Here is a 21,818-nt window from a genome sequence, read left to right as displayed (position 1 = left end):
CCCAGTGCAAAAAAATTAAACAGAAAATCACTGGAGACTTGCCCGAGGTCACTTGGCAAGGTAGTGAGGGCTGTGATCGTCCTCCATTGTCCCCGAGGCAATAGCAGTGAAGGTGACAGGTGGCAGACACTGCCAGGCCAAGGCCAGTAGCTCAATCCTCAGGCAAACGGCGTCCCTGGCTTACTATGGCAACCTCAGAGTGCAGGGCGAGCAGGAGGAGCGCAGGCCGAGGGCTGAAGTCCCGCCCCTGGACTCGCCCTGAGGTGTCTCCCTATTGGTCGGTTCTAGGAGGCCCCGCCCCCGAGCAGCTATAAGGCGGGCGGAGCCGGCGGGGGGCGGAGACTGGAGCTCCGGACTGGGGTCCGCCGAGGCACCTTCCTCGGGTCCCAGGCTGCGCACGACCAGGTGAGAGCTTCGACCTGCGTCCCCGGAGTCCCCCAGACTCGGGACCCCTAGTCAGAGGTTGGAGAGGGTGCGGCGGCGTGGAAGGGGTATGACGGGCCAGAACAGGTGGCCGAGACCCTTGGCCCAGTTGGCCCATGCTCAGGACCCAGTTGGGAGGGGACCAGGGCTCAGAGGGCGCAGGGGTGGCAACCAGGGGAAGAACCGCAAGTGGCAAGTCTGAAGTTTGAGGTCGAGTTCTGACCGTGCTAGCCGAGTGACCTTGGGTGCAGCGGGCACCTGTTGTGTGCGGGGACCACTCCTTCTGCCAAAGGACTGTGGACTGATCCAGATCCTGCAGCCGCCACCTGCACCCCCACCCGTGTGTGGAGGGGCTGCTAGGGCAGGTCTGACCCAGGCAGAGCGGCGGGGACTGCCCCCATTTAACAGAAGAGGAAACAGCTCAGAGAGGTGAAGGAGCTTGCCCAGTCACACAGCAGGTAATGAGAGGTCCTTGAGTCACCACAGTGCCCCCGCCACACCAGCGGCTCCTCATTGTGCACCTAGCCTGTTTGTGCGGTGTCTGTGCCCTGCAGGAAACCCACTCCACAGGTGAGAAAGCAGGCCCTGAGCAGGAAAGCCACACTTGCCCAAGTCACAGCCCAGATGGACAGGACCCCAGGCCCTGGGAGCCGGGGAGGACGGGAGCCCCGAGGGCTGGCACGCAGGAGTCCCCCTCTGTCTTGCCCCCAGGGTGACCCTGTTCTCAGCAGCCATGTCTGACGAGGAGTCCTCTCAGGCCCCCAGACCCAACTTGTGTGAGCAGGACCAGCAGGTGAGGGGCTGGGGCACAGGGAGGGCAGGGGGACAGTACTTCTCGGGTCAGTTTCAGGCCAACATCCCAGCCCCTGTCCCCAGTGGGAGAGTGAAATTCTGGGCCCATGGAGGAGCCTGGTGCACCCTGCTGGTCCCCAGAGGGGCTGCGAGGAGGCCTGGGGACCACTTCGCAGGACGCCCTGCCTGGCCAGCTTCCCCCCCTCCGCCCCGCATCCCTGCATGCACCTTTCTGCTGTGTCCGCTGTCACTCCTAACAACAGTGACAGCGATGGCAGCCATCAGCGTATCATATGGGCGACTTGCGACTAAACACCACCCACCACCCTGGGGAAGCCAAGGCTCAGAGCAGGCAAGTCACTTGCCTGAGCTCACACAGCTCAGAAGTGGCCCGAGCAGAACCGTACATGGGCCGCTTCTCTGACAGCTGGGCCCTCCTGCCCGCCCTGGGACACAGATGACCCCAGAACTTGCGGCACTCTGGGTGTCCCGGGAACCGAGGCTGGTGCCTCCTGAGGTCCACAGGCCTCCCTCCCTCCCTCGGCCTGGCCCCGGGACCCACTGATGCCACCCCTCCCCACAGAGCGTGGTGCAGCGGGTGGTGGCCCTGCCCCTGGTCAGGACCACCTGCACAGCCGTCTCCGACGTGTACAGCGCGGCCAAGGACAGGCACCCGCTGCTGGGCTCCGCCTGCAGCCTGGCCGAGCGCTGCGTGTGCGGCCTCACCAGCCGGGCCCTGGACCACGCACAGCCGCTGCTGCACCGCCTGCAGCCTCAGCGTGAGTCCCACCCACCAGCCTGGGCTGCCCGAACAGGCGGCCCTCCTGCCCACCCACCTGCTGCCTGCACGGCACCCGCGGCCGGCCCCCCTCCGCCATGCCACCTTGCGGGCTGCCCGCGGCCCCTCCCGCCCCTGCCCCTGTTCCTGCCTCCTTCCCCCTCCCAGCCCCAGGCCTGGGGCCATGGGTCTGTCCACCTCCCTCCCCTGCCCCCCGCCCCCCATCCTGAGCCCCACCGCCGCCTCGGCCCGGGCCCCATCTCCCACATCGGCAGGGGCCCCTGTCACCAGCTCAGGAGTCCACCTCAGTGACCGGCAGAAAGATCCCTTGCCTCCCACCTGAACCAGGAGCACAGCCACCCAGCCCAGGGCCTCCCAGCTCCAGGGCTTCGGGCTGCCCGCTGGGGCATCTGAGCTGGGCAGGCTGAGGAGTCACCTTGGGGCTGAGGGGCGGGGCAGAGGCACAGCCGGGGCGGGAGGCTCCCAGGTCCCCAGCCCCCTCTCCCAGAGCCCTGGTGTCCACCCAGGCTCTCTGCGGCTCCTCTGGAAGTCTCAGGGACCTGCCTGCTCCAGCTGGGCCTCTGTTTGGTCTCTCCTGCCGCCTCGGGCACTCCCTCCCTCTGCATCTCCCCATGTGTCCCTCTTTCCCCTTCTCTCTCCTCAGTGGCCACAGTGAATGACCTCGCCTGCAGGGGCCTGGACAAGCTGGAGGAGAAGCTGCCCTTTCTCCAGCAACCATCCGACATGGTACCCAGGGTGTCGGGACCCGGGGCTGCTGTGGGGTGGGCCGGACCAGAGGAGGGAGAGGGGACGCTGTCTGCTGGTCCCGGAGCAGGGTCAGACTTGCGCTAACTCAGAAAAACCCAAAATCCCAGCCGGGAATGGCGGTGCCCACCTCCAATCCCGTGGCGCAGGAGGATCAAGTCCTGGGGGCTCGGCAAGGCGACTCAGTGAGACCCTGTCTCTAAATAAAATGTCGGAAGGGCTGGAGGGGGGCCAGGGGTCCACCAGGAACCAAAGAAAAACCCAGCCCAACGAAATAATCAGCACAAACATACAACGTACTCGGCGACCGCCCTCAACCACCCCTGAGGGGCAAGGGTCTTATCGCCCCACTTTATAGAGGGGAAACTGAGGCACGCCGCAGGAGTCCAGGTCTCCGAGTCCTGGCCCCAGGGAGCGGGGTGGGGGGCACAGTCAGAGACCAGCGCCTGCAGTGGGGCCCCTCCCGCCAGGTGGTGACCTCAGCCAAGGACGCAGTGGCCAGCAGCGTCACAGGCGTGGTGGATCTGGCACGGCGGAGCCGACGCTGGAGCGTGGAGCTGAAGCGCTCCGTGAGCCATGCCGTGGACGTTGTGCTGGACAAGTCAGAGGAGCTAGTGGACCACTTCCTGCCCATGACGGAGGAGGAGCTCGGTGAGGCCACACCTGAGCCTTTCTGCCACAGCGTCCAGATCAGAGAGGTCTGGGACCTGCCCAAGGACACACACTGGGTTAGCAGGAAACTGGAACCAAGCCTGAGCTCCCAGTCCACTCCAGCGGCCCCTCGGCCTGCATCCCTCTGCAGTCAGTCCACCAGACCTCAGTGGGGCATCTAGGGCTTGCAGACCTGAGGACCGCGCTCTTGAACCGTGACCCTCGGAACTGGTTTATATGGCTTTGCACCGTTTTTCAAATATGTCAGTCATTCCGTGCATCCACCAGGCAGGGTGCACTGCCGGTCCTGGTTTCTGCCTCGTCTGGAGAAACAAAGCGCGGCTGACAGCGCCGGCCCCTGGACGGTCCCCGGGCCCTGACCCTGCTTCCTATCTTGCCTGCGGCATTCGGTGTTGCTACCTGGGGCGGTTCTTCCCGAGTCCTCCCTTCTAGCACTAGCAGAGGGCTGACGGAGCCCTTTGGAAGAAGGCAGCGAGGCCCTCGCTGCAGCCCCTGTGCTGGGCTGCGGCCTGCTCGGAGGCTGTGCCGGGCGGGCTGGGGCAGCGGGCCGGGGCCTGTGGTGGGCTGCCCCTGCCCTCGGCTGCAAAGTGGGGCTGGAAACAGTGCCTCCCTCACGGGGCCGTGAGGAGGGTGGGTTGGGGATAGGAGGACCCTGCACATTTGGGAGCCCTGGGCTTGTCTACCTGGAAGTGGCCGGGCTGACCCCAGACCCGGTCCCATCTTCTAGCGGCGCTGGCAGCTGAGGCCCAGAGCCCCGACGTGGGCTCCGTGGAGGATCAGAGGAGACAACGGGGCTACTTCGTGCGTCTGGGCTCCCTGTCTGCGAAGATCCGCCACCTGGCCTATGAGCACTCTCTGGGGAAACTGAGGCAGAGCAGACACCGTGCCCAGGACACGCTGGCCCAGCTGCAGGAGACCCTGGAGCTGGTGAGAGCTCTCCACCTGCTCCCCCGCCGCCGTGCCCACGGCAAGCACACGCCGAGCATCTGGCCCCGGGCGTGTCTGAGAGCAGGCAGCTGTGTGTCCAGGACCTGGGCGCCCTGAGGAGGGGAGCTGGGCAGGTCAGAAGGGAGGGCCGAGCCTCAGGTCGCTCCGCCTCCTCCCCTCCCCTGAGGAATGCCTGCTCGCTTGCATTTCTGTCACCGTCTCAGCTGCGGGTGGCTCCAACCTCCCAGGGGCTCAGGACACCACTTGGGAGATCCCAGGCCCCCTCTTCCCCTCCCAGATCCAACACATCAGCCAGACTGAGGCCAAGTGCGGGGTCACCCCAGCCACTGGCTTCTGCTTCCTCCACCTCCGGCCTGGCCCAGCTCCCTCCAGACTCACCTGGCTCCTGAGCGCCTACCTCACTGACAGTCTGTCCTCCCCACAGCAGCCACCAGAGGGCACCTGTGAGCACCCATGTCAGGTCCCTCCCTCCTCTGCCCCAAGCCCTCCATGGCTCCCACCTCCTTTGGGGTCCTCCCTGTGGCCCACAAGCCTTGTGCGACCTGCCCGGTCCCCTGCCCCCCTCTGCCCCTGGCTCCCTCTGCTCCAGCCAACACGGCAGGCTCCTCCTGCCCCAGGGCCCTTGCACAGCTGTGCCCTCTGCCTGGCACTCTTCGCTTTCCGTCTTGGCACACCTTGCTCTGGATAAGAGGCGTCTGCCTCTTCATTCACTTGGTTTGGGCATCTGCCCCTCCACTCCGATAGCTCATGAGGACAGGGACTGCCCCGCTCAGCCACTCAGTGCTGTTTGCCGAGCGCCAGCTGTGGGCCAGGCCTTGCTGCGGACCGCGGCTGACACAGGAAGGCCTTCCCAGTGCTCACCAGGGAGCCAGCCGGGCGGGCAGCAGGAAGCACGGGCACAGGGCGGGGCACCCCAGCGCGCCCTCCTCTGCCCAGCCTGAGCACGGTCCCACCAGGCCGCCTCCTGCGTCTGGACCGGAGGCTCCACTCCTGTCCTGAGCGTGGCCCCGCGGTGTCCTTCTGCGTCTGGCTGGTGTCCCTCAGCACGCTGTCCTCCAGGCGCTTCCTTTTAAAGGCTGAGTGATACACCCACGTATACCTGGACCACCTTCACCTCCGTTCGCGGTTTTCCTTGCAGGGCTGGGTGGACCCCGGGACCAGCATGCTGGGACTCACGCTACCTCGTGCTGGCCCATGTGCAGCTGGGCCTCTGTGGAGATGTCGGTCTCCAGCTGCCCTCGGGGAGGCCTGTGCCCCCCAGGCCATGATGTGTGCTTGGAACCTGGAGGGGGTCTGCCCAGCCAGGAGGGGAGGAGGAAGGTCCCAGGAGGGCATCTTCTAGATGGAGACTGGGGTGACGAGGCAGGAGCATGGGTGGACATCATATCATGTGCCAGCATGCGCAGCGGCCGTGCAGTGATGTGGAGCTGCAGGGGACCCCCAGTCCTGAGGGGCGGCGAGGGCAGAGGAGGGCAGGTGGCCAGGTGGGGTCCACAGCTCTGGAAGGAGGTGCTCACTGCTGGTTGAGACCATCCAGGCTGGAGTGGTCTTCGAGCCCCCGCCCGGATCCTCCAGCCCGACCTCCGTCCTTCCTGCAGATCCACCGCATGCAGTGCGGGGCCAGCCCCACCGCCGCGGCCCAGCCTGAGAAGGCGACCGAGCTGTGGCAGGGCCAGTGTGCCCTGGAGAACGGGCGCAGACGCAGCCAGGTGAGGAGATGGGGCAGGCGGCGTGGGGGACAGCTGGGGCTGCTGGCGAGGCTGGGAGGGAGCGCGAACATGGGGTTCTGGAACCTCGTGGGCGGCCAGGAGCCAGTCCTGAGCTGCCTAAACCAAGGTTGAGGTCAGCTGTTCGGGGGCCCTGGGGGAAACCAAGGCAGGGCAGCGGCCCTACTGTGCGTCCAAGTGAGAAAGGGAGGCGGAGCGGGGTCTCAGTAGCCCGTGTGTCTGCACCGGGAGACGGAAGTCCCCAGTCGCAACCTAGGTCCGCGGAGGGCCCGGGTCCGCGCCCTGGGCGTGGCCAGGCACCTGAGGCCCCGCCCTCCACAGGCGGAGCTGGAGACCCTGGTGCTGTCGCGCGGCCTGACCCTGGAGCTGCAGAGCACGGTGGAGGCGCTGGAGGCCAGCGTGCGGGGCCTGCCGGCCGGCGCGCAAGAAAAAGTAGCGGAGGTGCGGCGCAGCGTGGACGCCCTGCAGGCCGCCTTCGCCGACGCCCGCTCCTTCGGGGACGTGCCGGCGGCCGCGCTGGCTGAGGGCCGGGGCCGCGTGGCCAGGGCCCACGCCTGCGTGGACGAGCTGCTGGAGCTGGTGGTGCAGGCGGTGCCGCTGCCCTGGCTCGTGGGGCCCTTCGCGCCCATCCTGGTGGAGCGCTCCGAGCCCCTGCTTGGCCTGGAGGACTGGGTGGACGAGGTGGTGGGGGACCCCGACCCGCGCTGGGCGCACATGGACTGGCCCGCCCAGCAGAGAGCCTGGCAGGCTGAGCACGGTGACGGGACGTGCCTCCCCGGGGACACTGGCGCGGCGGAGCCCGAGGCCCCCAGCCGCCCGGTCAGGCACACGCTGATGCCGGAGCTGGACTTCTAACCCCAGCAGCCCGCGGTCCGCCCTGCGCGCCCGGCTCTCTGCTGCCCCCTGGTGGCCGCGCACCAGCACTGACGGCCTTGCCCAGCCGGGCCTAGGCTGGGACCTTGGCCGGGACCTTGGCCACCTTCGGCACAGCGGGCCCTCGCACTCTTCCCTAGACACAGGGCATGGCGGGGCCTCAAAGCCACTCAGGCGCCTGTAGCTCCTTATCAGTTCCCTGCCCCGGCCCGGATCACAATGCCCCGAGAAGCGCACCGTCTGCCCAGTGGCGTCTGTAAGGCTTTAAAGGAAGCCCGAGCCCCCCAGACTGGCAATCAGACTGAGGGGTCCACCAGAGATACCAACAGGGCCTGCTCAGCCCACCAGACCTATGTGCTATGTCGTTTGCTCTCCAGAATAAAGACAGTCGCTTGTCCAAAGGTCCACGGCCTCTGTACCTGCCAGATAGGTCTCAGAACCAGGGCGCTGGGGCCTCAGAGGAATGCGACCCAGGACTCGGGTGGGCGAGTTCCAAGTCAGCATTCCAGAGGAATGTGGTCCCTGTGTGCCGGTGCTCAGTGGCCCGCGCCCAGTGCTGACCCTCAGTTGCATCTGCCTGGAGGGGAAGCCATGCTCACCTTAGTATAAATGAATGTTTTGGAAACCACAGGGCAAGACAGGAAGGGAAGGGAGTCGATGAGGAGTAGCCCTCCTGCTCACCCCCAGACCTGCAGGGCTGGGTGGCTGTGTCCCTCCAGCTGCGCGGGTGGGCTGGGGGAGGAAGGTGGGGCAAGGCTGCTGCCAGGCTTGGGGGCCCTCCCATCACCTGACCACATTCCTGGCTGCCCCTCTGGCTCCCCCGTGGCTGGGCAGGGTGTGGGGAAAGCACCATGTGGCGTGGTGAGATCAGGATGCCCCCTGGCTTCCCTGGGACCCATCCAGAGGATGGCTCTGGGAGCCCTGGCCACTTTCCACATGCCAGATTGGCCTCCCTCCTCTGCTCTGGAATCTCCATGGCTCCCTGGCACCCTCAGACCCACTATCCAGCTTCATCCTCCCGCTGTGTCCCAATATTGTGCTGTTCCTGCCTCCAGGCCACAGGGGCAGCTGTGCCCGCCTGCTAGATGCCCTTCCACCCCCTGCCATCTCACCCATCACGAAGCCCCAGCCCGCGCCTCCTCCAGGAAGCCTTCCCAGGCTGCACCCAGCGGGTAGCCCTCCTGCCCCCCACAGCCCAGCCTGAGAGCCCTTTCCTTCCCCTGGCCCAGGCTCCTCCCACACAGGCTGCGGTGCTGCAGGGCCACGCGTGGTGCCAGGGTGTCCGGAAGGGCATTTGGCAGCGGGGCCAGTCCTGGCAAAGGCATGACAGAGGGAATCACTTTGGGTGCACGGATGGGAGGGTCAGAGAACGGTCAAGGTGCCCTGGGGTAGGCTGGGTCCCAACCGTGCCTCCGGCTACATGGGCAAGTGATGCCCTACCTTGGTGTGCCGCTCTCTGGGAGGTGGCCTTGGGGGGGGTGGCAGCTGAACCGAATCCTAGTAAAGACTCATGCACTTGCTTGCTGGTTCCTTCAACAAGCACTTATTGAGCACCGACTGTGTGCCAGGCAGCTCTCTCTTAGGGACACAGCGTTATGTCCTCTAGGTCCTCGTATGGGAGGCAGCTAACAGGGCAGGAGAACGTTATTTTAGTGTTAATTTATGGGACAAATGAAAGGAAGGGGAGGGAGGGGCAGTGCAGAGGGCCGAGTGGTTTCAGTGGGAGCCCAGGAGGCCGCCCTGAGGAGGTGGTGTCAGGAGGTGAGGGATTTGGGGAAAGGTGGCCTGGAGGCAGCCAAAGGGCCTGGGGCTGGAGCAAGCCTGGCGTTTGGAGGAGCAGCAAGGAGCCCCATGGAGGAGGGGGAAGGGGAGCCAGCAAGGGGACCGGGCAGGCAGGGCAAGGCCTTGGGGGCTGTGGCAGAGGAGGGCAGGCATGGCTGGGTGTTCACTTTGCTGACTTCCTCTCACGGGAAAGGGGAGGCACGCCAGGATCTTCCTGCCACCCTTGGGAAGCACACGCCTCCCTAGGAGACCAGGGGGCACACCCTCTCTGTTCCCCGACTGTCTGGCAAACGTGGTGACGACCCCAAGGGGACGGCCTGGGATCACAGGCCCAGAGGCTGAACCCTCCCCACTCCCAGCTCAGGGCCCAGGGCAGACCGGATGTGCCCCTCACCCCCGTAGTTGGGATCCCCGTCCGGGCTACAGGCAGGGTACGCGCCCAGGGAGGGCCCACTGGGTCCACCTGTGGCCCACTTGGCACGCGGCACCTGAGACAGTCCTCTCTCTACACTTCCTGGCCCTGTGGCCTCAGGCCCAGGACACCTCCTCTAGGGAGTCTCCCTGGGATGGGTCCAGCCAACTAGGCCGACTGTCGCGCCTAGGGCACCTCCCTCTCCGCGCTGCTCCATCTTGGTCTGTGTTTTGACACAGATCCTTTCTAGAAAGGGGCACAGCCCTTCCCTCATCAGGACACCCCTGCTCCTTTGAGCCAGTGTTTGTGGAGTGCAGCACTGGGGGGAGAGGTCACAGGTGACCTCGCTTCCCACTCAGCGCCACCCCATGGACACGTTTAGCCAAGTTTCCCAAGTGCCGAGTGTGCGCCAGGCCCTGCTCTGGGTGCTGGTGCATGACGGAGAGCCAAACAGGTCTGGCAGAGGCGAGGGATGGAGGCAGCCATGTGGGCGTCCAGGAGGGTATGCAGGCAGAGGGCACAGCTGTGCAAAGGTCCTGGGGCAGGATCGCACCTGGTGTGCCGTATTCACTGCCAGGAGCCTGTGTGGCTGGATCAGAGGAGTGAGGGGAGGGGAGAAGAAAAGTAGGGAGGTCGCCTGCGGGAGGGGAGGAGGCTGGGGCCAGGCAGGAAGATGGTAACTAGCCAAGGCATCCAGGGGGGCAACATCTGAATGGCGCCCATCTTACAGATGGGACACGGAGGCAGAGGGCAAGCGGGCCAGCTCCCTGGGGCCCAGCAGGGGAGTCCAGGGCCCCTGAGGCACTTGACGGGGCTGGGGGGGGGCGTGCACGGGCAGAGTCCTGGCCCTGCGCCGGGAGCAGGGGAAAGGTGCTGGGCCCTGAGCCCACGCTGGGCCCAACAGGCGGGCACGTGACCGCCCCGCCCCCCAGCCCCACTGGCCGCCCGCCTCTGCTGGCCCAGCCTGCGCCCGCCCCAGACCCTATAAGGCCTGGGAACCGGAGGCACAGGGAGCTGCCAGCTGCAGCCCCATCGCCCTGCGGGAGCCTTGAGCAGCTAGGTAAGCAGCCTCCCCTCCCTGCCACCCAGGCGGGCAGGCGGGCATCAGGGCTGCTGGACCTCCCGCAGGATGGCATGACCCTGAGCACCCCTCACGCCCCTTCTCTGCCCCTTCCAGCTGCGGAGACCGTCACCATGTCTGCTGCGGAGGAAGGGAGCCGGGATCCCCCCAAGCCCAAGGGCAAGGTAAAGGAGGAGAGGGACAGGGCGCAGCCCGCCTGGCCCCGAGACCCCAGAGCCTCGGTGGCGACCTCCACGCTCCTGGGTGAGAGAGGTCCTCCACATGGCGGGGGAGGAGCCTGGAGGCCAGCTCCCCCGGGGTCCCCAGCTGGGGGCGGCACACAGACCCCATGCCTTCCCCCTGAAGTGACCCAGGCGAGCCACACCCCTCCCCAGCCTCAGTGTCCCTGTCTGTGCAAGGGCAGCAGGCAGGAAGTGGCCTTGGCGAGCTGGCGGCCAGTCTCCTGTGTCTGCCCACGGTGCCCAGGCGTCCAAGGTCACTGGAGCAGAGGCTGAGATGGTGACGGAAGCAGGGTCCCGGGCGGAGCCGGGCCTCGCTCACGCTGCCCCCCACCCACAGACCCTGGGCAGCTTCTTTGCCTCGCTGCCTGGCTTCAGTTCTGCCCGCAACCTGGTGGCCAACGCCCACAGCTCCAGCAAACAGAGCCGTCCGGCTGCCAGCCCCTCGGGCAGCCCTGCCCCTGAGGCCACCCAGCCTCAGGCTCAGGGTGAGTGGACGGCGACGGGGGTGGGGTCCGCGAGGGCCCAGGCAGAGGCAGCCCCAGAGGACGTCCGTGTCCTCGATGCAGCACGGGGCGGGGAGCCGAGCATGAGCAGGGGGAGCGGGCTGCCCACGCGGCAGGCTGGGGCGGGACCCCCGCACGCTCTGCGCCCCCCGCCTCTGGTGTCCCACGGGAGGGCCAGGTGCTCTCGGGGATCCTGGCTCCCAGAGGGCGGCAGCTGCCCTGGGGCCACAGCCTGGGGGCTCCTGGTCCTGAGTCAGCTGGGATGCTCCAGGCAGGCCCGGGACACCAGAGCAGCTGCCCAGGGGACCCGGGCCAGGCAGCACCAGGGCTGTGCCTCGCCCTGGGCCCGGAGCCCCAGGCAGCTGACTTGTGCCTCACATACCTCGGCCGACAGGCAGCTGGCAGCTGCCAGCACAGGACAGGGGCTGCCAACCATCCAGGCTCTGTGGGCCCAAGTGCTCAGGGTGAGAAGCACCCGGGTCCAGCAGAGACCACCCAGCAAGTGCTGCCCCAGGGCAGTGCACGGCCGGGGGCCGGGAGACCCCAACGGGTTAGTGGCCGAGCCTGCCCAGGACTGTCGATGTCACCTCCTGCTGTCCCTGGCTGGATGGCTGGGACATTCCTGACCTTTTGAGCTGTGCTGGGCTATTACGCAATAGGCACCAGGGAGCTGATTCCAACCTGTGTCCCACACCCTCCCTGACTAGCTTCTGTCCCCATAGTGGCCACAGAACCAGAACGGATGCCCAGGGGGACAGAGGAACTGCCACAGCCTTCAGAAAAGGTGAGGGGCTGGCAGAGGCTGGCCTGAAGCCCTTGGGTGTTCCCTTCCTGCCACCTGGGCTGTCGGAGGACAGGGAGAAGGCACACACACTGCGGGCCTGCTTTGGGGATCCATGTGGCTCCTTCTCCTCTGGGTCTGTTTCCAAGTCTGGGCTCCACTCTGGCAGTGCAACCAAAACAGCACCCCACTCAGTGTTCAGCAGGCTAAGTGCTCCCACCTGCCCCAGGGGAAGGCAGCACAGAGATGCTAAGCCAACTGCACAAGTTCACACAGCAGGGTGTGGCAGGCTGCGGGCTGGAAGTCACCAGTTCAGTGACCCATGCTGCCTTGACCCCATCCTGGAAAGTGGGTCCACTGGCAGTACAGAGTCCTGAGGCCTGGCCACGCTGAAAGGACAGCAAAGCCTGACACAAATTTTCTACCCAGCACATGTCCCCACTCTAGAGCTTTCCATGGCCCCCTCTCTGCTCATCTGCCAGAATTGGGGACCTCAGAGGGCAAAGAAATACAGCGCTCACCCCTTAAGGCTCTTTGGCCCAAGTCCAAACACACCTGGCAACCGGGCACAGTGGCCACACCTGTAATCCCAGTGGCTTGGGAGGTTGAGGCAGGAGGATCGAAGTTCAAAGCCAGCCTCAGCAACTTTGGGAGGCCCTAAGATTAGGGAGGACCTGTCTCTAAATAAAAAATAAAAGGGCTGGAGATGTGGCGGCCCTGGGTTCAATCCCTGGTACCAAAAGCAAACAAAAAACACAGCCGGCTGAAGCCACACCCTCTGCTGGCATTAACTGAGCACCTACCTCCTGTGTTCGAGGTCACAGGTGCCTTGATCCATTTCCTCCACCCTCCTTGAAGGAGCTGTCGTTGTCATCACCAATTTTCAGGTGAGGGCGCAGGCTCAGAGGGTGGCCGTGGCTCGTCTAAGGTCAGAGCTGGGTTTCAAGCCCAGTTGCTGCAGAGCCAAAGTGGGCACCTGAGCCACCTGTGGGCAAGGGCCAAGTGTCCAGAACAGAATTCCAGCCTCTCACCCTACCCCGCAGACATCTGGGCCCAGATCCCTCCCCACAGTGCAGCCTTCCTGGCCTCCACCCCTCCAGGCCAGGACACCTGGTCGGACGCCATGAGTGTCCTGGAGGGCACGGCCGCCCCACTTGAGGCCTGCTGAATTAAAAGGCACACGCTCATGGCATCACCTGGAGGTGGAGACTGCCAGCTGCCCACCCTGTGTCCTGGGAGCCTACAGAATCTGACCTCTGGAGGCCCAAACCCACTCAGGCCATCCAGACCCAAGGCCGCCTCTGCTCCGGTCCTGACTGTTCTAAATCTCGATTCTCCTCTTTCCTTGAGTCTGTTGAAGCTTTAAAAAGCGATTTGCCCTTCCCACTGCTGCTGGGAAACCAGGCTTGAAATCGGCCTGAGAATACAAACAGGTGACCGCCACACATGGCTGTCATGACGTGGCTGGGCCCAAGGTCCGGGCCCTGGCAAGTGTGCAGGAGGTGTCGGGCCCATGGCCACCCCTCTGTTGAATGGGGGCTGGAAAGGGCCTTTGGGCACACGGTGACGCTGGGCTCAGAAGCCTGCCCTGGAGTGCAGGGCCCACACACTGAGGAAGGGCAGGTGTGTCGGCCTGGCGGGCGGGCCCTGCTCCCCAGGAGGCCACGCCCCTCCCTCCTGGCCTGCTGGTGAGGACAGAGGTTTGGGTGCAGCACCGCTGTTGACCACTTGGTTGACCACTTGCTCTTTCTTGTCAGCCGATGTCCGGGGCCAAAGACCTGGTATGCTCGAGGATGACCAGGACCAAGGGGGCCATCTCTTCTGGGATGGCCAATGTGATGGACGCAGCTAAGGGCGTGGTTCAGGGAGGCCTGGACAGCACTCGGTCAGCACTCACAGGCACCAAGGAGGCACTGTCCAGTGGGGTCATGGGAGCAGTGGACATGGCCAAAGGCGCTGTCCAGGGGAGCCTGGACACTTCAAAGGCTGTGATCACTGGCACCAAGGACACAGTGACCAGTGGGCTCACTGGGGCAGTGAACGTGGCCAAAGGGACTGCCCAGACTGGAGTGGACACCACCAAGAATGTGCTGATGGGCACCAAGGACACTGTCTGCAGTGGAGTGACCAGCGCTGTGAACATGGCCAAAGGCACTGTCCAGGGGGGCCTGGACACCACAAAGTCTGTGGTCATGGGTACAAAGGACACTGTGTCCACTGGGCTCACTGGGGCTGCAAATGTGGCCAAGGGGGCCATCCAGACTGGGGTGGACACCACCAAGACCGTGCTGACCGGCACTAAAGACACAGTGTCCTCTGGTCTCACAGGAGCAGTGAACGTGGCCAAAGGGACTGTCCAGACTGGAGTGGACACCACCAAGACTGTGCTGATGGGCACCAAGGACACTGTATGTAGCGGAGTGACTGGGGCCATGAATGTGGCCAAAGGGGCTGTCCAGGGGGGACTGGACACCAGCAAGACTGTGCTGACCGGCACCAAGGACACAGTGTCTGCTAGTCTCACGGGAGCAGTCAATGTGGCCAAGGGGGCTGTCCAGACTGGAGTGGACACCACCAAGACTGTGCTGACCGGCACCAAGGACACAGTGTCCACTGGGCTCACAGGAGCCGTCAATGTGGCCAAAGGGACTGTGCAGACTGGAGTGGACACCACCAAGACCGTGCTGACGGGTACCAAGGACACCCTCTTTAGTGGAGTGACCGGGGCCATGAATGTGGCCAAAGGGGCTGTCCAGGGGGGACTGGACACTACCAAGACTGTGCTGACCGGCACCAAGGACACAGTGTCCGCTAGTCTCACGGGAGCAGTCAATGTAGCCAAGGGGGCTGTGCAGACTGGAGTGGACACCACCAAGACTGTGCTGATCGGCACCAAAGACACAGTGTGCACTGGGGTCACTGGAGCAGTGAACATGGCCAAAGGGACTGTCCACACTGGAGTGGACACCACCAAGACCGTGCTGACGGGTACCAAGGACACCCTCTTTAGTGGAGTGACCGGGGCCATGAATGTGGCCAAAGGGGCTGTCCAGGGGGGCCTGGACACTTCAAAAGCTGTCCTGACAGGCACCAAAAATGCAGTGTCCACTGGGGTCATGGGCTCCATGAACGTGGCCAAAGGGGCCATACAAACTGGACTGAACACGACCCAGAATATCGCCACAGGCACCAAGGACACCGTCTGCAGTGGAGTGACCAGTGCCGTGAATGTGGCCAAAGGGGCCGTCCAGACCGGCATGGACGCCACGAAGTCTGTGGTCCTGGGCACCAAAGACACTGTGTCCACGGGGCTCACAGGAGCAGTGAATGTGGCCAAGGGGGCCGTCCAGACCGGCATGGACACCACCAAGACTGTGCTGACGGGCACCAAGGACACTGTATGTAGTGGGGTGACCGGGGCCATGAGTGTGGCCAAAGGTGTTGTCCAGGGGGGACTGGACACCAGCAAGACTGTGCTGACCGGCACCAAGGACACAGTGTCCTCTGGACTCACAGGAGCAGTGAACATGGCCAAAGGGACTGTCCAGATTGGAGTGGACACCACCAAGACCGTGCTGATGGGCACCAAGGACACAGTGTGCACTGGGGTCACTGGAGCAGTGAACATGGCCAAAGGGACTGCCCAGACTGGAGTGGACACCACCAAGAATGTGCTGATGGGCACCAAGGACACTGTCTGCAGTGGAGTGACCAGCGCTGTGAACATGGCCAAAGGCACTGTCCAGGGGGGCCTGGACACCACAAAGTCTGTGGTCATGGGTGCAAAGGACACTGTGTCCACTGGGCTCACTGGGGCCACAAATGTGGCCAAGGGGGCCATCCAGACTGGGGTGGACACCACCAAGACCATGGTGACCGGCACCAAGGACACCGTATGCAGTGGTGTGACCGGGGCCATGAATGTAGCCAAAAGAGTAGTCCAGGGGGGACTGGACACCAGCAAGACCGTGCTGACCGGCACCAAAGACACAGTGTCCACTGGTCTCACAGGAGCAGTGAACATGGCCAAAGGGACTGTCCAGACTGGAGTGGACACCACCAAGACCGTGCTGATGGGCACCAAGGACACTGTATGTAGCGGAGTGACTGGGGCCATGAATGTGGCCAAAGGGGCTGTCCAGGGGGGCCTGGACACTACCAAGACTGTGCTGACTGGCACCAAGGACACAGTGTCCACTGGGCTCACAGGAGCCGTCAACGTGGCCAAGGGGGCTGTGCAGACCGGAGTGGACACCAGCAAGACTGTGCTGACCGGCACCAAAGACACAGTGTGCACTGGGGTCACTGGAGCAGTGAACATGGCCAAAGGGACTGTCCACACTGGAGTGGACACCACCAAGACCGTGCTGACGGGTACCAAGGACACCCTCTTTAGTGGAGTGACCGGGGCCATGAATGTGGCCAAAGGGGCTGTCCAGGGAGGCCTGGACACTTCAAAAGCTGTCCTGACAGGCACCAAAAATGCAGTGTCCACTGGGGTCATGGGCTCCATGAACGTGGCCAAAGGGGCCATACAAACTGGACTGAACACGACCCAGAATATCGCCACGGGCACCAAGGACACCGTCTGCAGTGGAGTGACCAGTGCCGTGAATGTGGCCAAAGGGGCCGTCCAGACCGGCATGGACGCCACGAAGTCTGTGGTCCTGGGCACCAAAGACACTGTGTCCACGGGGCTCACGGGAACAGTGAATGTGGCCAAAGGGGCCGTCCAGACTGGCATGGACACCACCAAGACTGTGCTGACGGGCACCAAGGACACTGTATGTAGTGGGGTGACCGGGGCCATGAATGTGGCCCAAGGTGTTGTCCAGGGGGGCCTGAACACCACAAAGTCTGTGGTCATGGGTGCAAAGGACACTGTGTCCACCGGGTTCACTGGGGCTGCAAATGTGGCCAAGGGGGCCATCCAGACTGGGGTGGACACCACCAAGACCATGGTGACTGGCACCAAAGATGCAGTGTCCTCTGGACTCACAGGGGCAGCAAATGTGGCCAAAGGGACTGTCCAGACTGGAGTGGACACCACCAAAACTATGCTGATGGGCACCAAAGACACCCTCTGTGTTGGAGTGAGTGGGGCCATAAATGTGGCCAAAGGGGCCGTCCAGGGGGGCCTGGACACTTCAAAAGCTATCTTGACAGGCACCAAAGATGCAGTGTCCTCTGGACTCACAGGGGCAGCGAATGTGGCCAAAGGCACTGTCCAGACTGGTATGAACATCGCCAAATCCATGCTGCCTGGCACTGACACCGTCTGTGGCGAGGTCACCGGTACTGTGAACATGGCCCCAGGGGCCGTGCAGGGAACCCTGGACATCAGCACCAAGGAAGCCACTGCTGCTGGGCCTGCCAGGGCAGGGGACATGGCCTCAGGTGCTGCCCACGCCAGGCCCAGCAGCACGCGCAACTATTTTCCAGGGGCTCAGGACACCCGCTGGGCTACAGACACAGGCAGGGAGCAGACGGCCCCGGCCCCCACAGAGGCCCTGTCCTCTGGGATCTCCAACCTCCCAGGTCCCCTTGGTGCAGGCTGGGAACCTGCTGGGGAGGCCACAAGTGCCACTAAGGGCCTCGCACCCGGTGCTGTGCTCACCCATGGGGCCCTGAGCGAGGCGGCGGGGCCACAGATGGCTTCAGTTGTCCAAGAAGGAACCACTGGCTTCGCCGCGCTTCGAGACGAATTGGAGGGGCTGGGGGAGATCTTCCAGCCCATGAATCCCGAGGAGCAAGGTGAGCTGGGGAGCGGGAGGGTCTATCCTCCTGACCTGGGCGCCTACCTGCCCGTGGGTGTGGCTCCTGTGGCACTCACGCCGTCAACCTGCAGGGCTGATGGGCTTCTTCCTCTCCAGCTCAGCTGGCAGCCTCCCAGCCCGGCCCCCAGGTGCTCTCTGCTGACCAGGGGAGCTACTTCGTCCGCCTAGGCGACCTGGCCCCGGGCTTCCGCCAGCGGGCTTTTGAACATGCCTTGAGCCACCTGCAGCACAGCCAATTCCAAGCCAGGGACGCGCTGGCTCAGCTCCAGGACTCCTTCCAGGTGGTAAGAGCCTTCCCTCGGGGTCCCCAACCCCAGGCCCACCTCGAATGCCTCTGTGCCGAGGCAGCCACTGGGGACTCAATGCTACACAAAGGCTGTCCACATGCAGAGGGAAGGCAGGGCAGGCTGCTGTCCCCGAGGCACGTTCTGGCCACCAAGGAGAGTGCGCAAAGCCTGGGAGAGGACAGAGGCGCGGGTGGCAACCCCGGGTGGGCATGTGCCAGGAGCAGCGGAGTGTGGCTGGGAGGGGAGTGCACAGGCTGGGCACCGTGGGGCCTGCAGAAGACCCCAGCAAGGGACCAACGCAGCATCCAGGGGACAGGGGGTCTTCCCCTCCTACTGTCTTGGCTGTGTTCAAGGGGGTCCCTCTTGGCACTGTAGGACTTGGTCAGGTCATCCTCCGCTGTAGATATCTGGGGCACTAGAGGGAGCAGTGTCCCCAGTCTCTGTCCCTGCCCCCAGTCATTAAGGACCTCGTGCCTCTCAGGAGGCCTTCAGTGGACACCTGTGAAGGAAGGCTGTCCCTCGGAACACGCTGCGAATGGCTGCAGCACAGACTTCACCAAGGGAGGCCATGCGAACGGCAAGAGCTTGCCCAGGCTCACACACAAAGGATGCTGGGATGGAAACAGGATCATGAGACGCTCACTCGATAAGGATCACTGAATGCCTTGGGTGTACTAGGGACAAAGCCCTCCCTCCGAGGGCCACACCGTATTGAGGGATGGGGACAAGTATCCAATGAATGTATGCTACATCAGAGGGCGCTCAGCCACAAAGATGAGCAGGACCTAGGAATGGCAGCCATGGGTGTCTACCCAAAGGGGACATTGGAGGTGAGATCTAAATGACAAAGAGGTCTAGAGGGAGGGCCCAACCTGTGCAGGAGAGGCCCTAAAGCAAGGCTAGCCAGCGATGGGGGGCCTGGGCAGTGGAAGCAGAGGGGCTAGGGGCAGAGAGGGAGGCAGGGAGGTGGGAGGGACAGCACGGGTCCTGCAGGGCCTTGACCTGGAGGGACATGAGTGTTCTAGAGGGCTGTGGGCAGAGGAGTGGCTGGATCTGACAATTTTATTTAAGAGGATCACTCAGGACTGTGAGGAGGCCAGGCCACAAGGAGGTGGGGGTTCTGGCAGGAAGCCAGAGGATGGGCGACGAGTCTGTGTACAGATGCAGGCGAGCAGCGGGCTTAGGAGCAGCTGCAGTGGTGAGCGGCTGGGTTCTGGGCTGCCAGAGGTTGCGGATGGCCACAGGCAAGTGAGGGAAGGCCCTGGTGGGCTGTGGACGCAAAGCCTGAGGAAGGAGGAAAGCAGGGTGCTGGCAGCTGGGGGCTGATCCCGAGAATGGTCCTGGAGGCCCTGGGGGTCTCCTGCAGGGAAGGCTGAAGGGGAGGCCCTGAGTGAGACAGGACAGGTCCTGCGCAGGTGTGTGTGTGCTGGGGACACAGCAACCAGCGGAGAGGCAAAAAACACCCAATGAAGCACCTGTGATGAACAGTTAGTGACAGGGAGGGACGGGGCCACCTCACGCCCAGAGGTAACCTGGAGGAGCATGCTAGGGCTGAGTGGGCAGCACGTGCAAGGCCCTGAGGCCGGAGCATGCTGGGAGTGGCGGAGGGACAGAACGGAACCCGAGTGGCCCCTGTAGAGAGAACGATGGGGTGCTGGTGGGGATAAGGTCATAGTTGCCACTGAGGCAAGACACTGGCCATGGTGAGGACTTGGATGTTCTCCGAAAAGCGATGGAAAGCCAGGTAAGGTCTTGGGCTGAGGGCGCCAGGATCGCACTGAGTCTCCCTGAGCACCTCAGGGGATGGGACTGCTCATGGTCTTCCTGCCAGGCCATGGGAAGGTCTGGGGGTGAGGCTCCAGGGTCAGCGCCATGAACATCCCCAGTCCCTGCCAAGAGGCCAGCACGTCCCTGGAACCTCTCTCTTTCCAGATTGAGAAGGCCATGCAGGCTCGACAAGAGAAGCTGTGCCTGGACCAGGGCTCAAGTGCCAGAGCAGAGGACGTGGGTCCCCAAGAGGTGTGTCTGGCACTGGGTGCTGCCCCCCCAGCCCTGCCTCGCGTCCACTCACTGTGCTCCTTCCTCCCGCAGGCGCAGGACGCGGCAGCTCTGTCCAGGGTGTGCACCCTCCTCAGACAGCTGCACACAGCCTCCAGTGGCCTGGCCTCCAGCCTCCAGGGCCTGCCGGCTGGGCTCCAACAACAGGTCGGGCGGGTGCGGCACAGCCTCTGTGAGCTCTATGGCATCGTGTCCTCGGCTGGGTCTGTTGGGGAGCTGCCAGCTGAGCGCCTGGCCCAGAGCCGAGCAGGAATGAGCCAGGCATGGAGGGGGCTGGACCAGCTGCTGGATGGCCTGCAGCACAGCCCCCCACTTGGCTGGCTGGTGGGGCCCTTCACTTTGGCCCCTGGTGGGCAGCCATAGGCACCCACAGACCAGGGCGCAGCATCTCCCTACTCTGCTTACACTGCCCAGGGAACCATGCTCAGAGTCTCCTCCTGGCCCCAAATTCAGCTCTGGTCCCTTGAAGCCCTGGGCCCTGCAAGCTGGAGCTGGCCAGAACAAGAGGAGCCACAGGGCATGTGACTTTGAGTTCAGCCACCTTGCTCCAGGGCCTCGGCCTGTATCCCCACTCCCTCCTCCCCAGCACGATTAGCCTCTCTCCTGACCTAGGAGCTGGGCTCACTCAGACCGCTGGCCATGGGCCCCCACCTGCAGCCCTTCAGTGAGCGTGTCCGCCAGGCGGGGAGTGGAAGAGTGCCCGCTGTGAAGCGCTCTCCATCCGTCCCTACTGGGGACCCTTCTATCCTATGGGGGCTCTTCCAGTCCCTCAACCTGATTCCACAGCTGTCATCTTACTGGTTCTGAAAGCACGCCCCAAAGCCCTTAGCAACCACATTGTCTCTCTTTTTTTTTTTTTTTTTTTTTTTGCGGTGCTGGGAATCGAACCCAGGGCCTTGTGCTTGCAAGGCAAGCACTCTACCGACTGAGCTACCCCCTAGTCCATCTTTTTATTTTTTGATACCAAGGATTGAACCCAGGGGCACGTAACCACCGAGCCACATCCCTAACCCATTTTTACGTTTTACTTAGAGACAGGGTCTTGCTAAGTTGCTGAGGCTGACCTTGAACTTGAGAGCCTCTTGCTTCAGACTCCCAAGCCACTGGGATTACAGGTGTGGCCACTGTACCTGGCCCACATTGTCTCCCCCCGGCCCCAGTACTGGGTATGGAACCCAGGACTTCCCACATGCCAGGCAAGTGCTCTACCACTGAGCTCCATCTGCAGTCCTTTTATTTTGAGATAGGGTCTTGCTAAGTTGTCCAGGTCGGCCTTGAACTTAGGATCCTCCTGCTTCAGTCTCCTACTTAGGAGAACAGGTATGCCCCCACACCTGACACTTTAGGTGTCTTGAGAACCTTGCTCCCTTGTTGCAGAACGTACCAGAACACCACAGGCACCCTGAGGCAGAATCACCACCTCTGCTAGCACCCAGTGAGGCTGAGCAGGGGCTTCCTGAGGAGAAAGCTGCCAGCAGCCACCACGGCCACCCTTCGTAGCTCTGCACTGGCCTGGCTGGAGAACTACTCTGTTGGGTTAGGGAAGTGACAAAACAAGCTACTTCCTGTCTCTGGCCACTCACCTACAGTCCTATCCACAGTCCTCTGGTCCCTCAGGAAGCAAGGCTGAGACAGCCGAGGCAAAGTGTGAAGGAGGCCTTTCCAGAAGGACCAGGCCTGCTGGGTCTGCTCAGCATGCCAAGGCCTGCGTGAGGTGGCAGCCATGGAGACCCCTTCCTCCCTAGCCATGCTCCCCAAGGGTCTTCAGGGGGACCCTGAGAGGTCCCCATGGATGAGGTCATGGGAGCCTGACAGGGTCAGAGGCTGTGGTGATCAGAAAATCTGACAGGTGACCAAACAGCCCACTTTCCAGCGCCAACCCTCTCCTCTCCTCTGCCCTAAGTGCCCAGAGATGGAGACACTCAGGGTATCCATGAG

General features: G+C 63.6%; 2 protein-coding genes across 8 annotated transcripts; both read left to right on the top strand.

Annotated features, from left to right (window-relative positions):
• Positions 1–326: 326 nt before the first annotated feature.
• Plin5 (perilipin 5) lies at positions 327–7,374 on the top strand. Of its 3 annotated transcripts, none has more exons than XM_047532565.1 (8): positions 327–405; positions 1,135–1,216; positions 1,799–1,994; positions 2,658–2,740; positions 3,229–3,409; positions 4,158–4,357; positions 5,977–6,087; positions 6,427–7,374. In XM_047532565.1, the coding sequence occupies exons 2-8, from the start codon at positions 1,157–1,159 to the stop codon at positions 6,958–6,960; spliced, it is 1,365 nt and encodes a 454-aa protein (XP_047388521.1). In that variant the 5' UTR covers positions 327–405; positions 1,135–1,156; the 3' UTR covers positions 6,961–7,374. The 3 variants fall into 3 exon arrangements, with proteins under 3 accessions (XP_047388521.1, XP_047388523.1, XP_047388522.1); XM_047532567.1 differs by lacking the exon at positions 327–405 and adding an exon at positions 457–491; XM_047532566.1 differs by lacking the exon at positions 327–405 and adding an exon at positions 553–993.
• A 2,795-nt stretch (positions 7,375–10,169) lies between these two features.
• Plin4 (perilipin 4) lies at positions 10,170–20,743 on the top strand. Of its 5 annotated transcripts, XM_047532517.1 has the most exons (8): positions 10,170–10,232; positions 10,350–10,417; positions 10,812–10,959; positions 11,700–11,761; positions 13,516–17,512; positions 17,632–17,819; positions 19,755–19,841; positions 19,914–20,743. In XM_047532517.1, the coding sequence occupies exons 2-8, from the start codon at positions 10,367–10,369 to the stop codon at positions 20,241–20,243; spliced, it is 4,863 nt and encodes a 1,620-aa protein (XP_047388473.1). In that variant the 5' UTR covers positions 10,170–10,232; positions 10,350–10,366; the 3' UTR covers positions 20,244–20,743. The 5 variants fall into 5 exon arrangements, with proteins under 5 accessions (XP_047388473.1, XP_047388474.1, XP_047388472.1 ...); XM_047532518.1 differs by lacking the exon at positions 10,812–10,959 and having other exon boundaries at positions 10,213–10,232; XM_047532516.1 differs by lacking the exon at positions 10,170–10,232 and having other exon boundaries at positions 10,260–10,417.
• The last annotated feature ends 1,075 nt before the right edge of the window (positions 20,744–21,818 follow it).

This window comes from Sciurus carolinensis, chromosome 17 (assembly GCF_902686445.1).
Source record: "Sciurus carolinensis chromosome 17, mSciCar1.2, whole genome shotgun sequence".
Lineage (NCBI taxonomy): Eukaryota > Metazoa > Chordata > Mammalia > Rodentia > Sciuridae > Sciurus > Sciurus carolinensis.
Note: the sequence above shows the minus strand (reverse complement) of the source record. Positions and strands in the feature narration are given on the sequence as shown.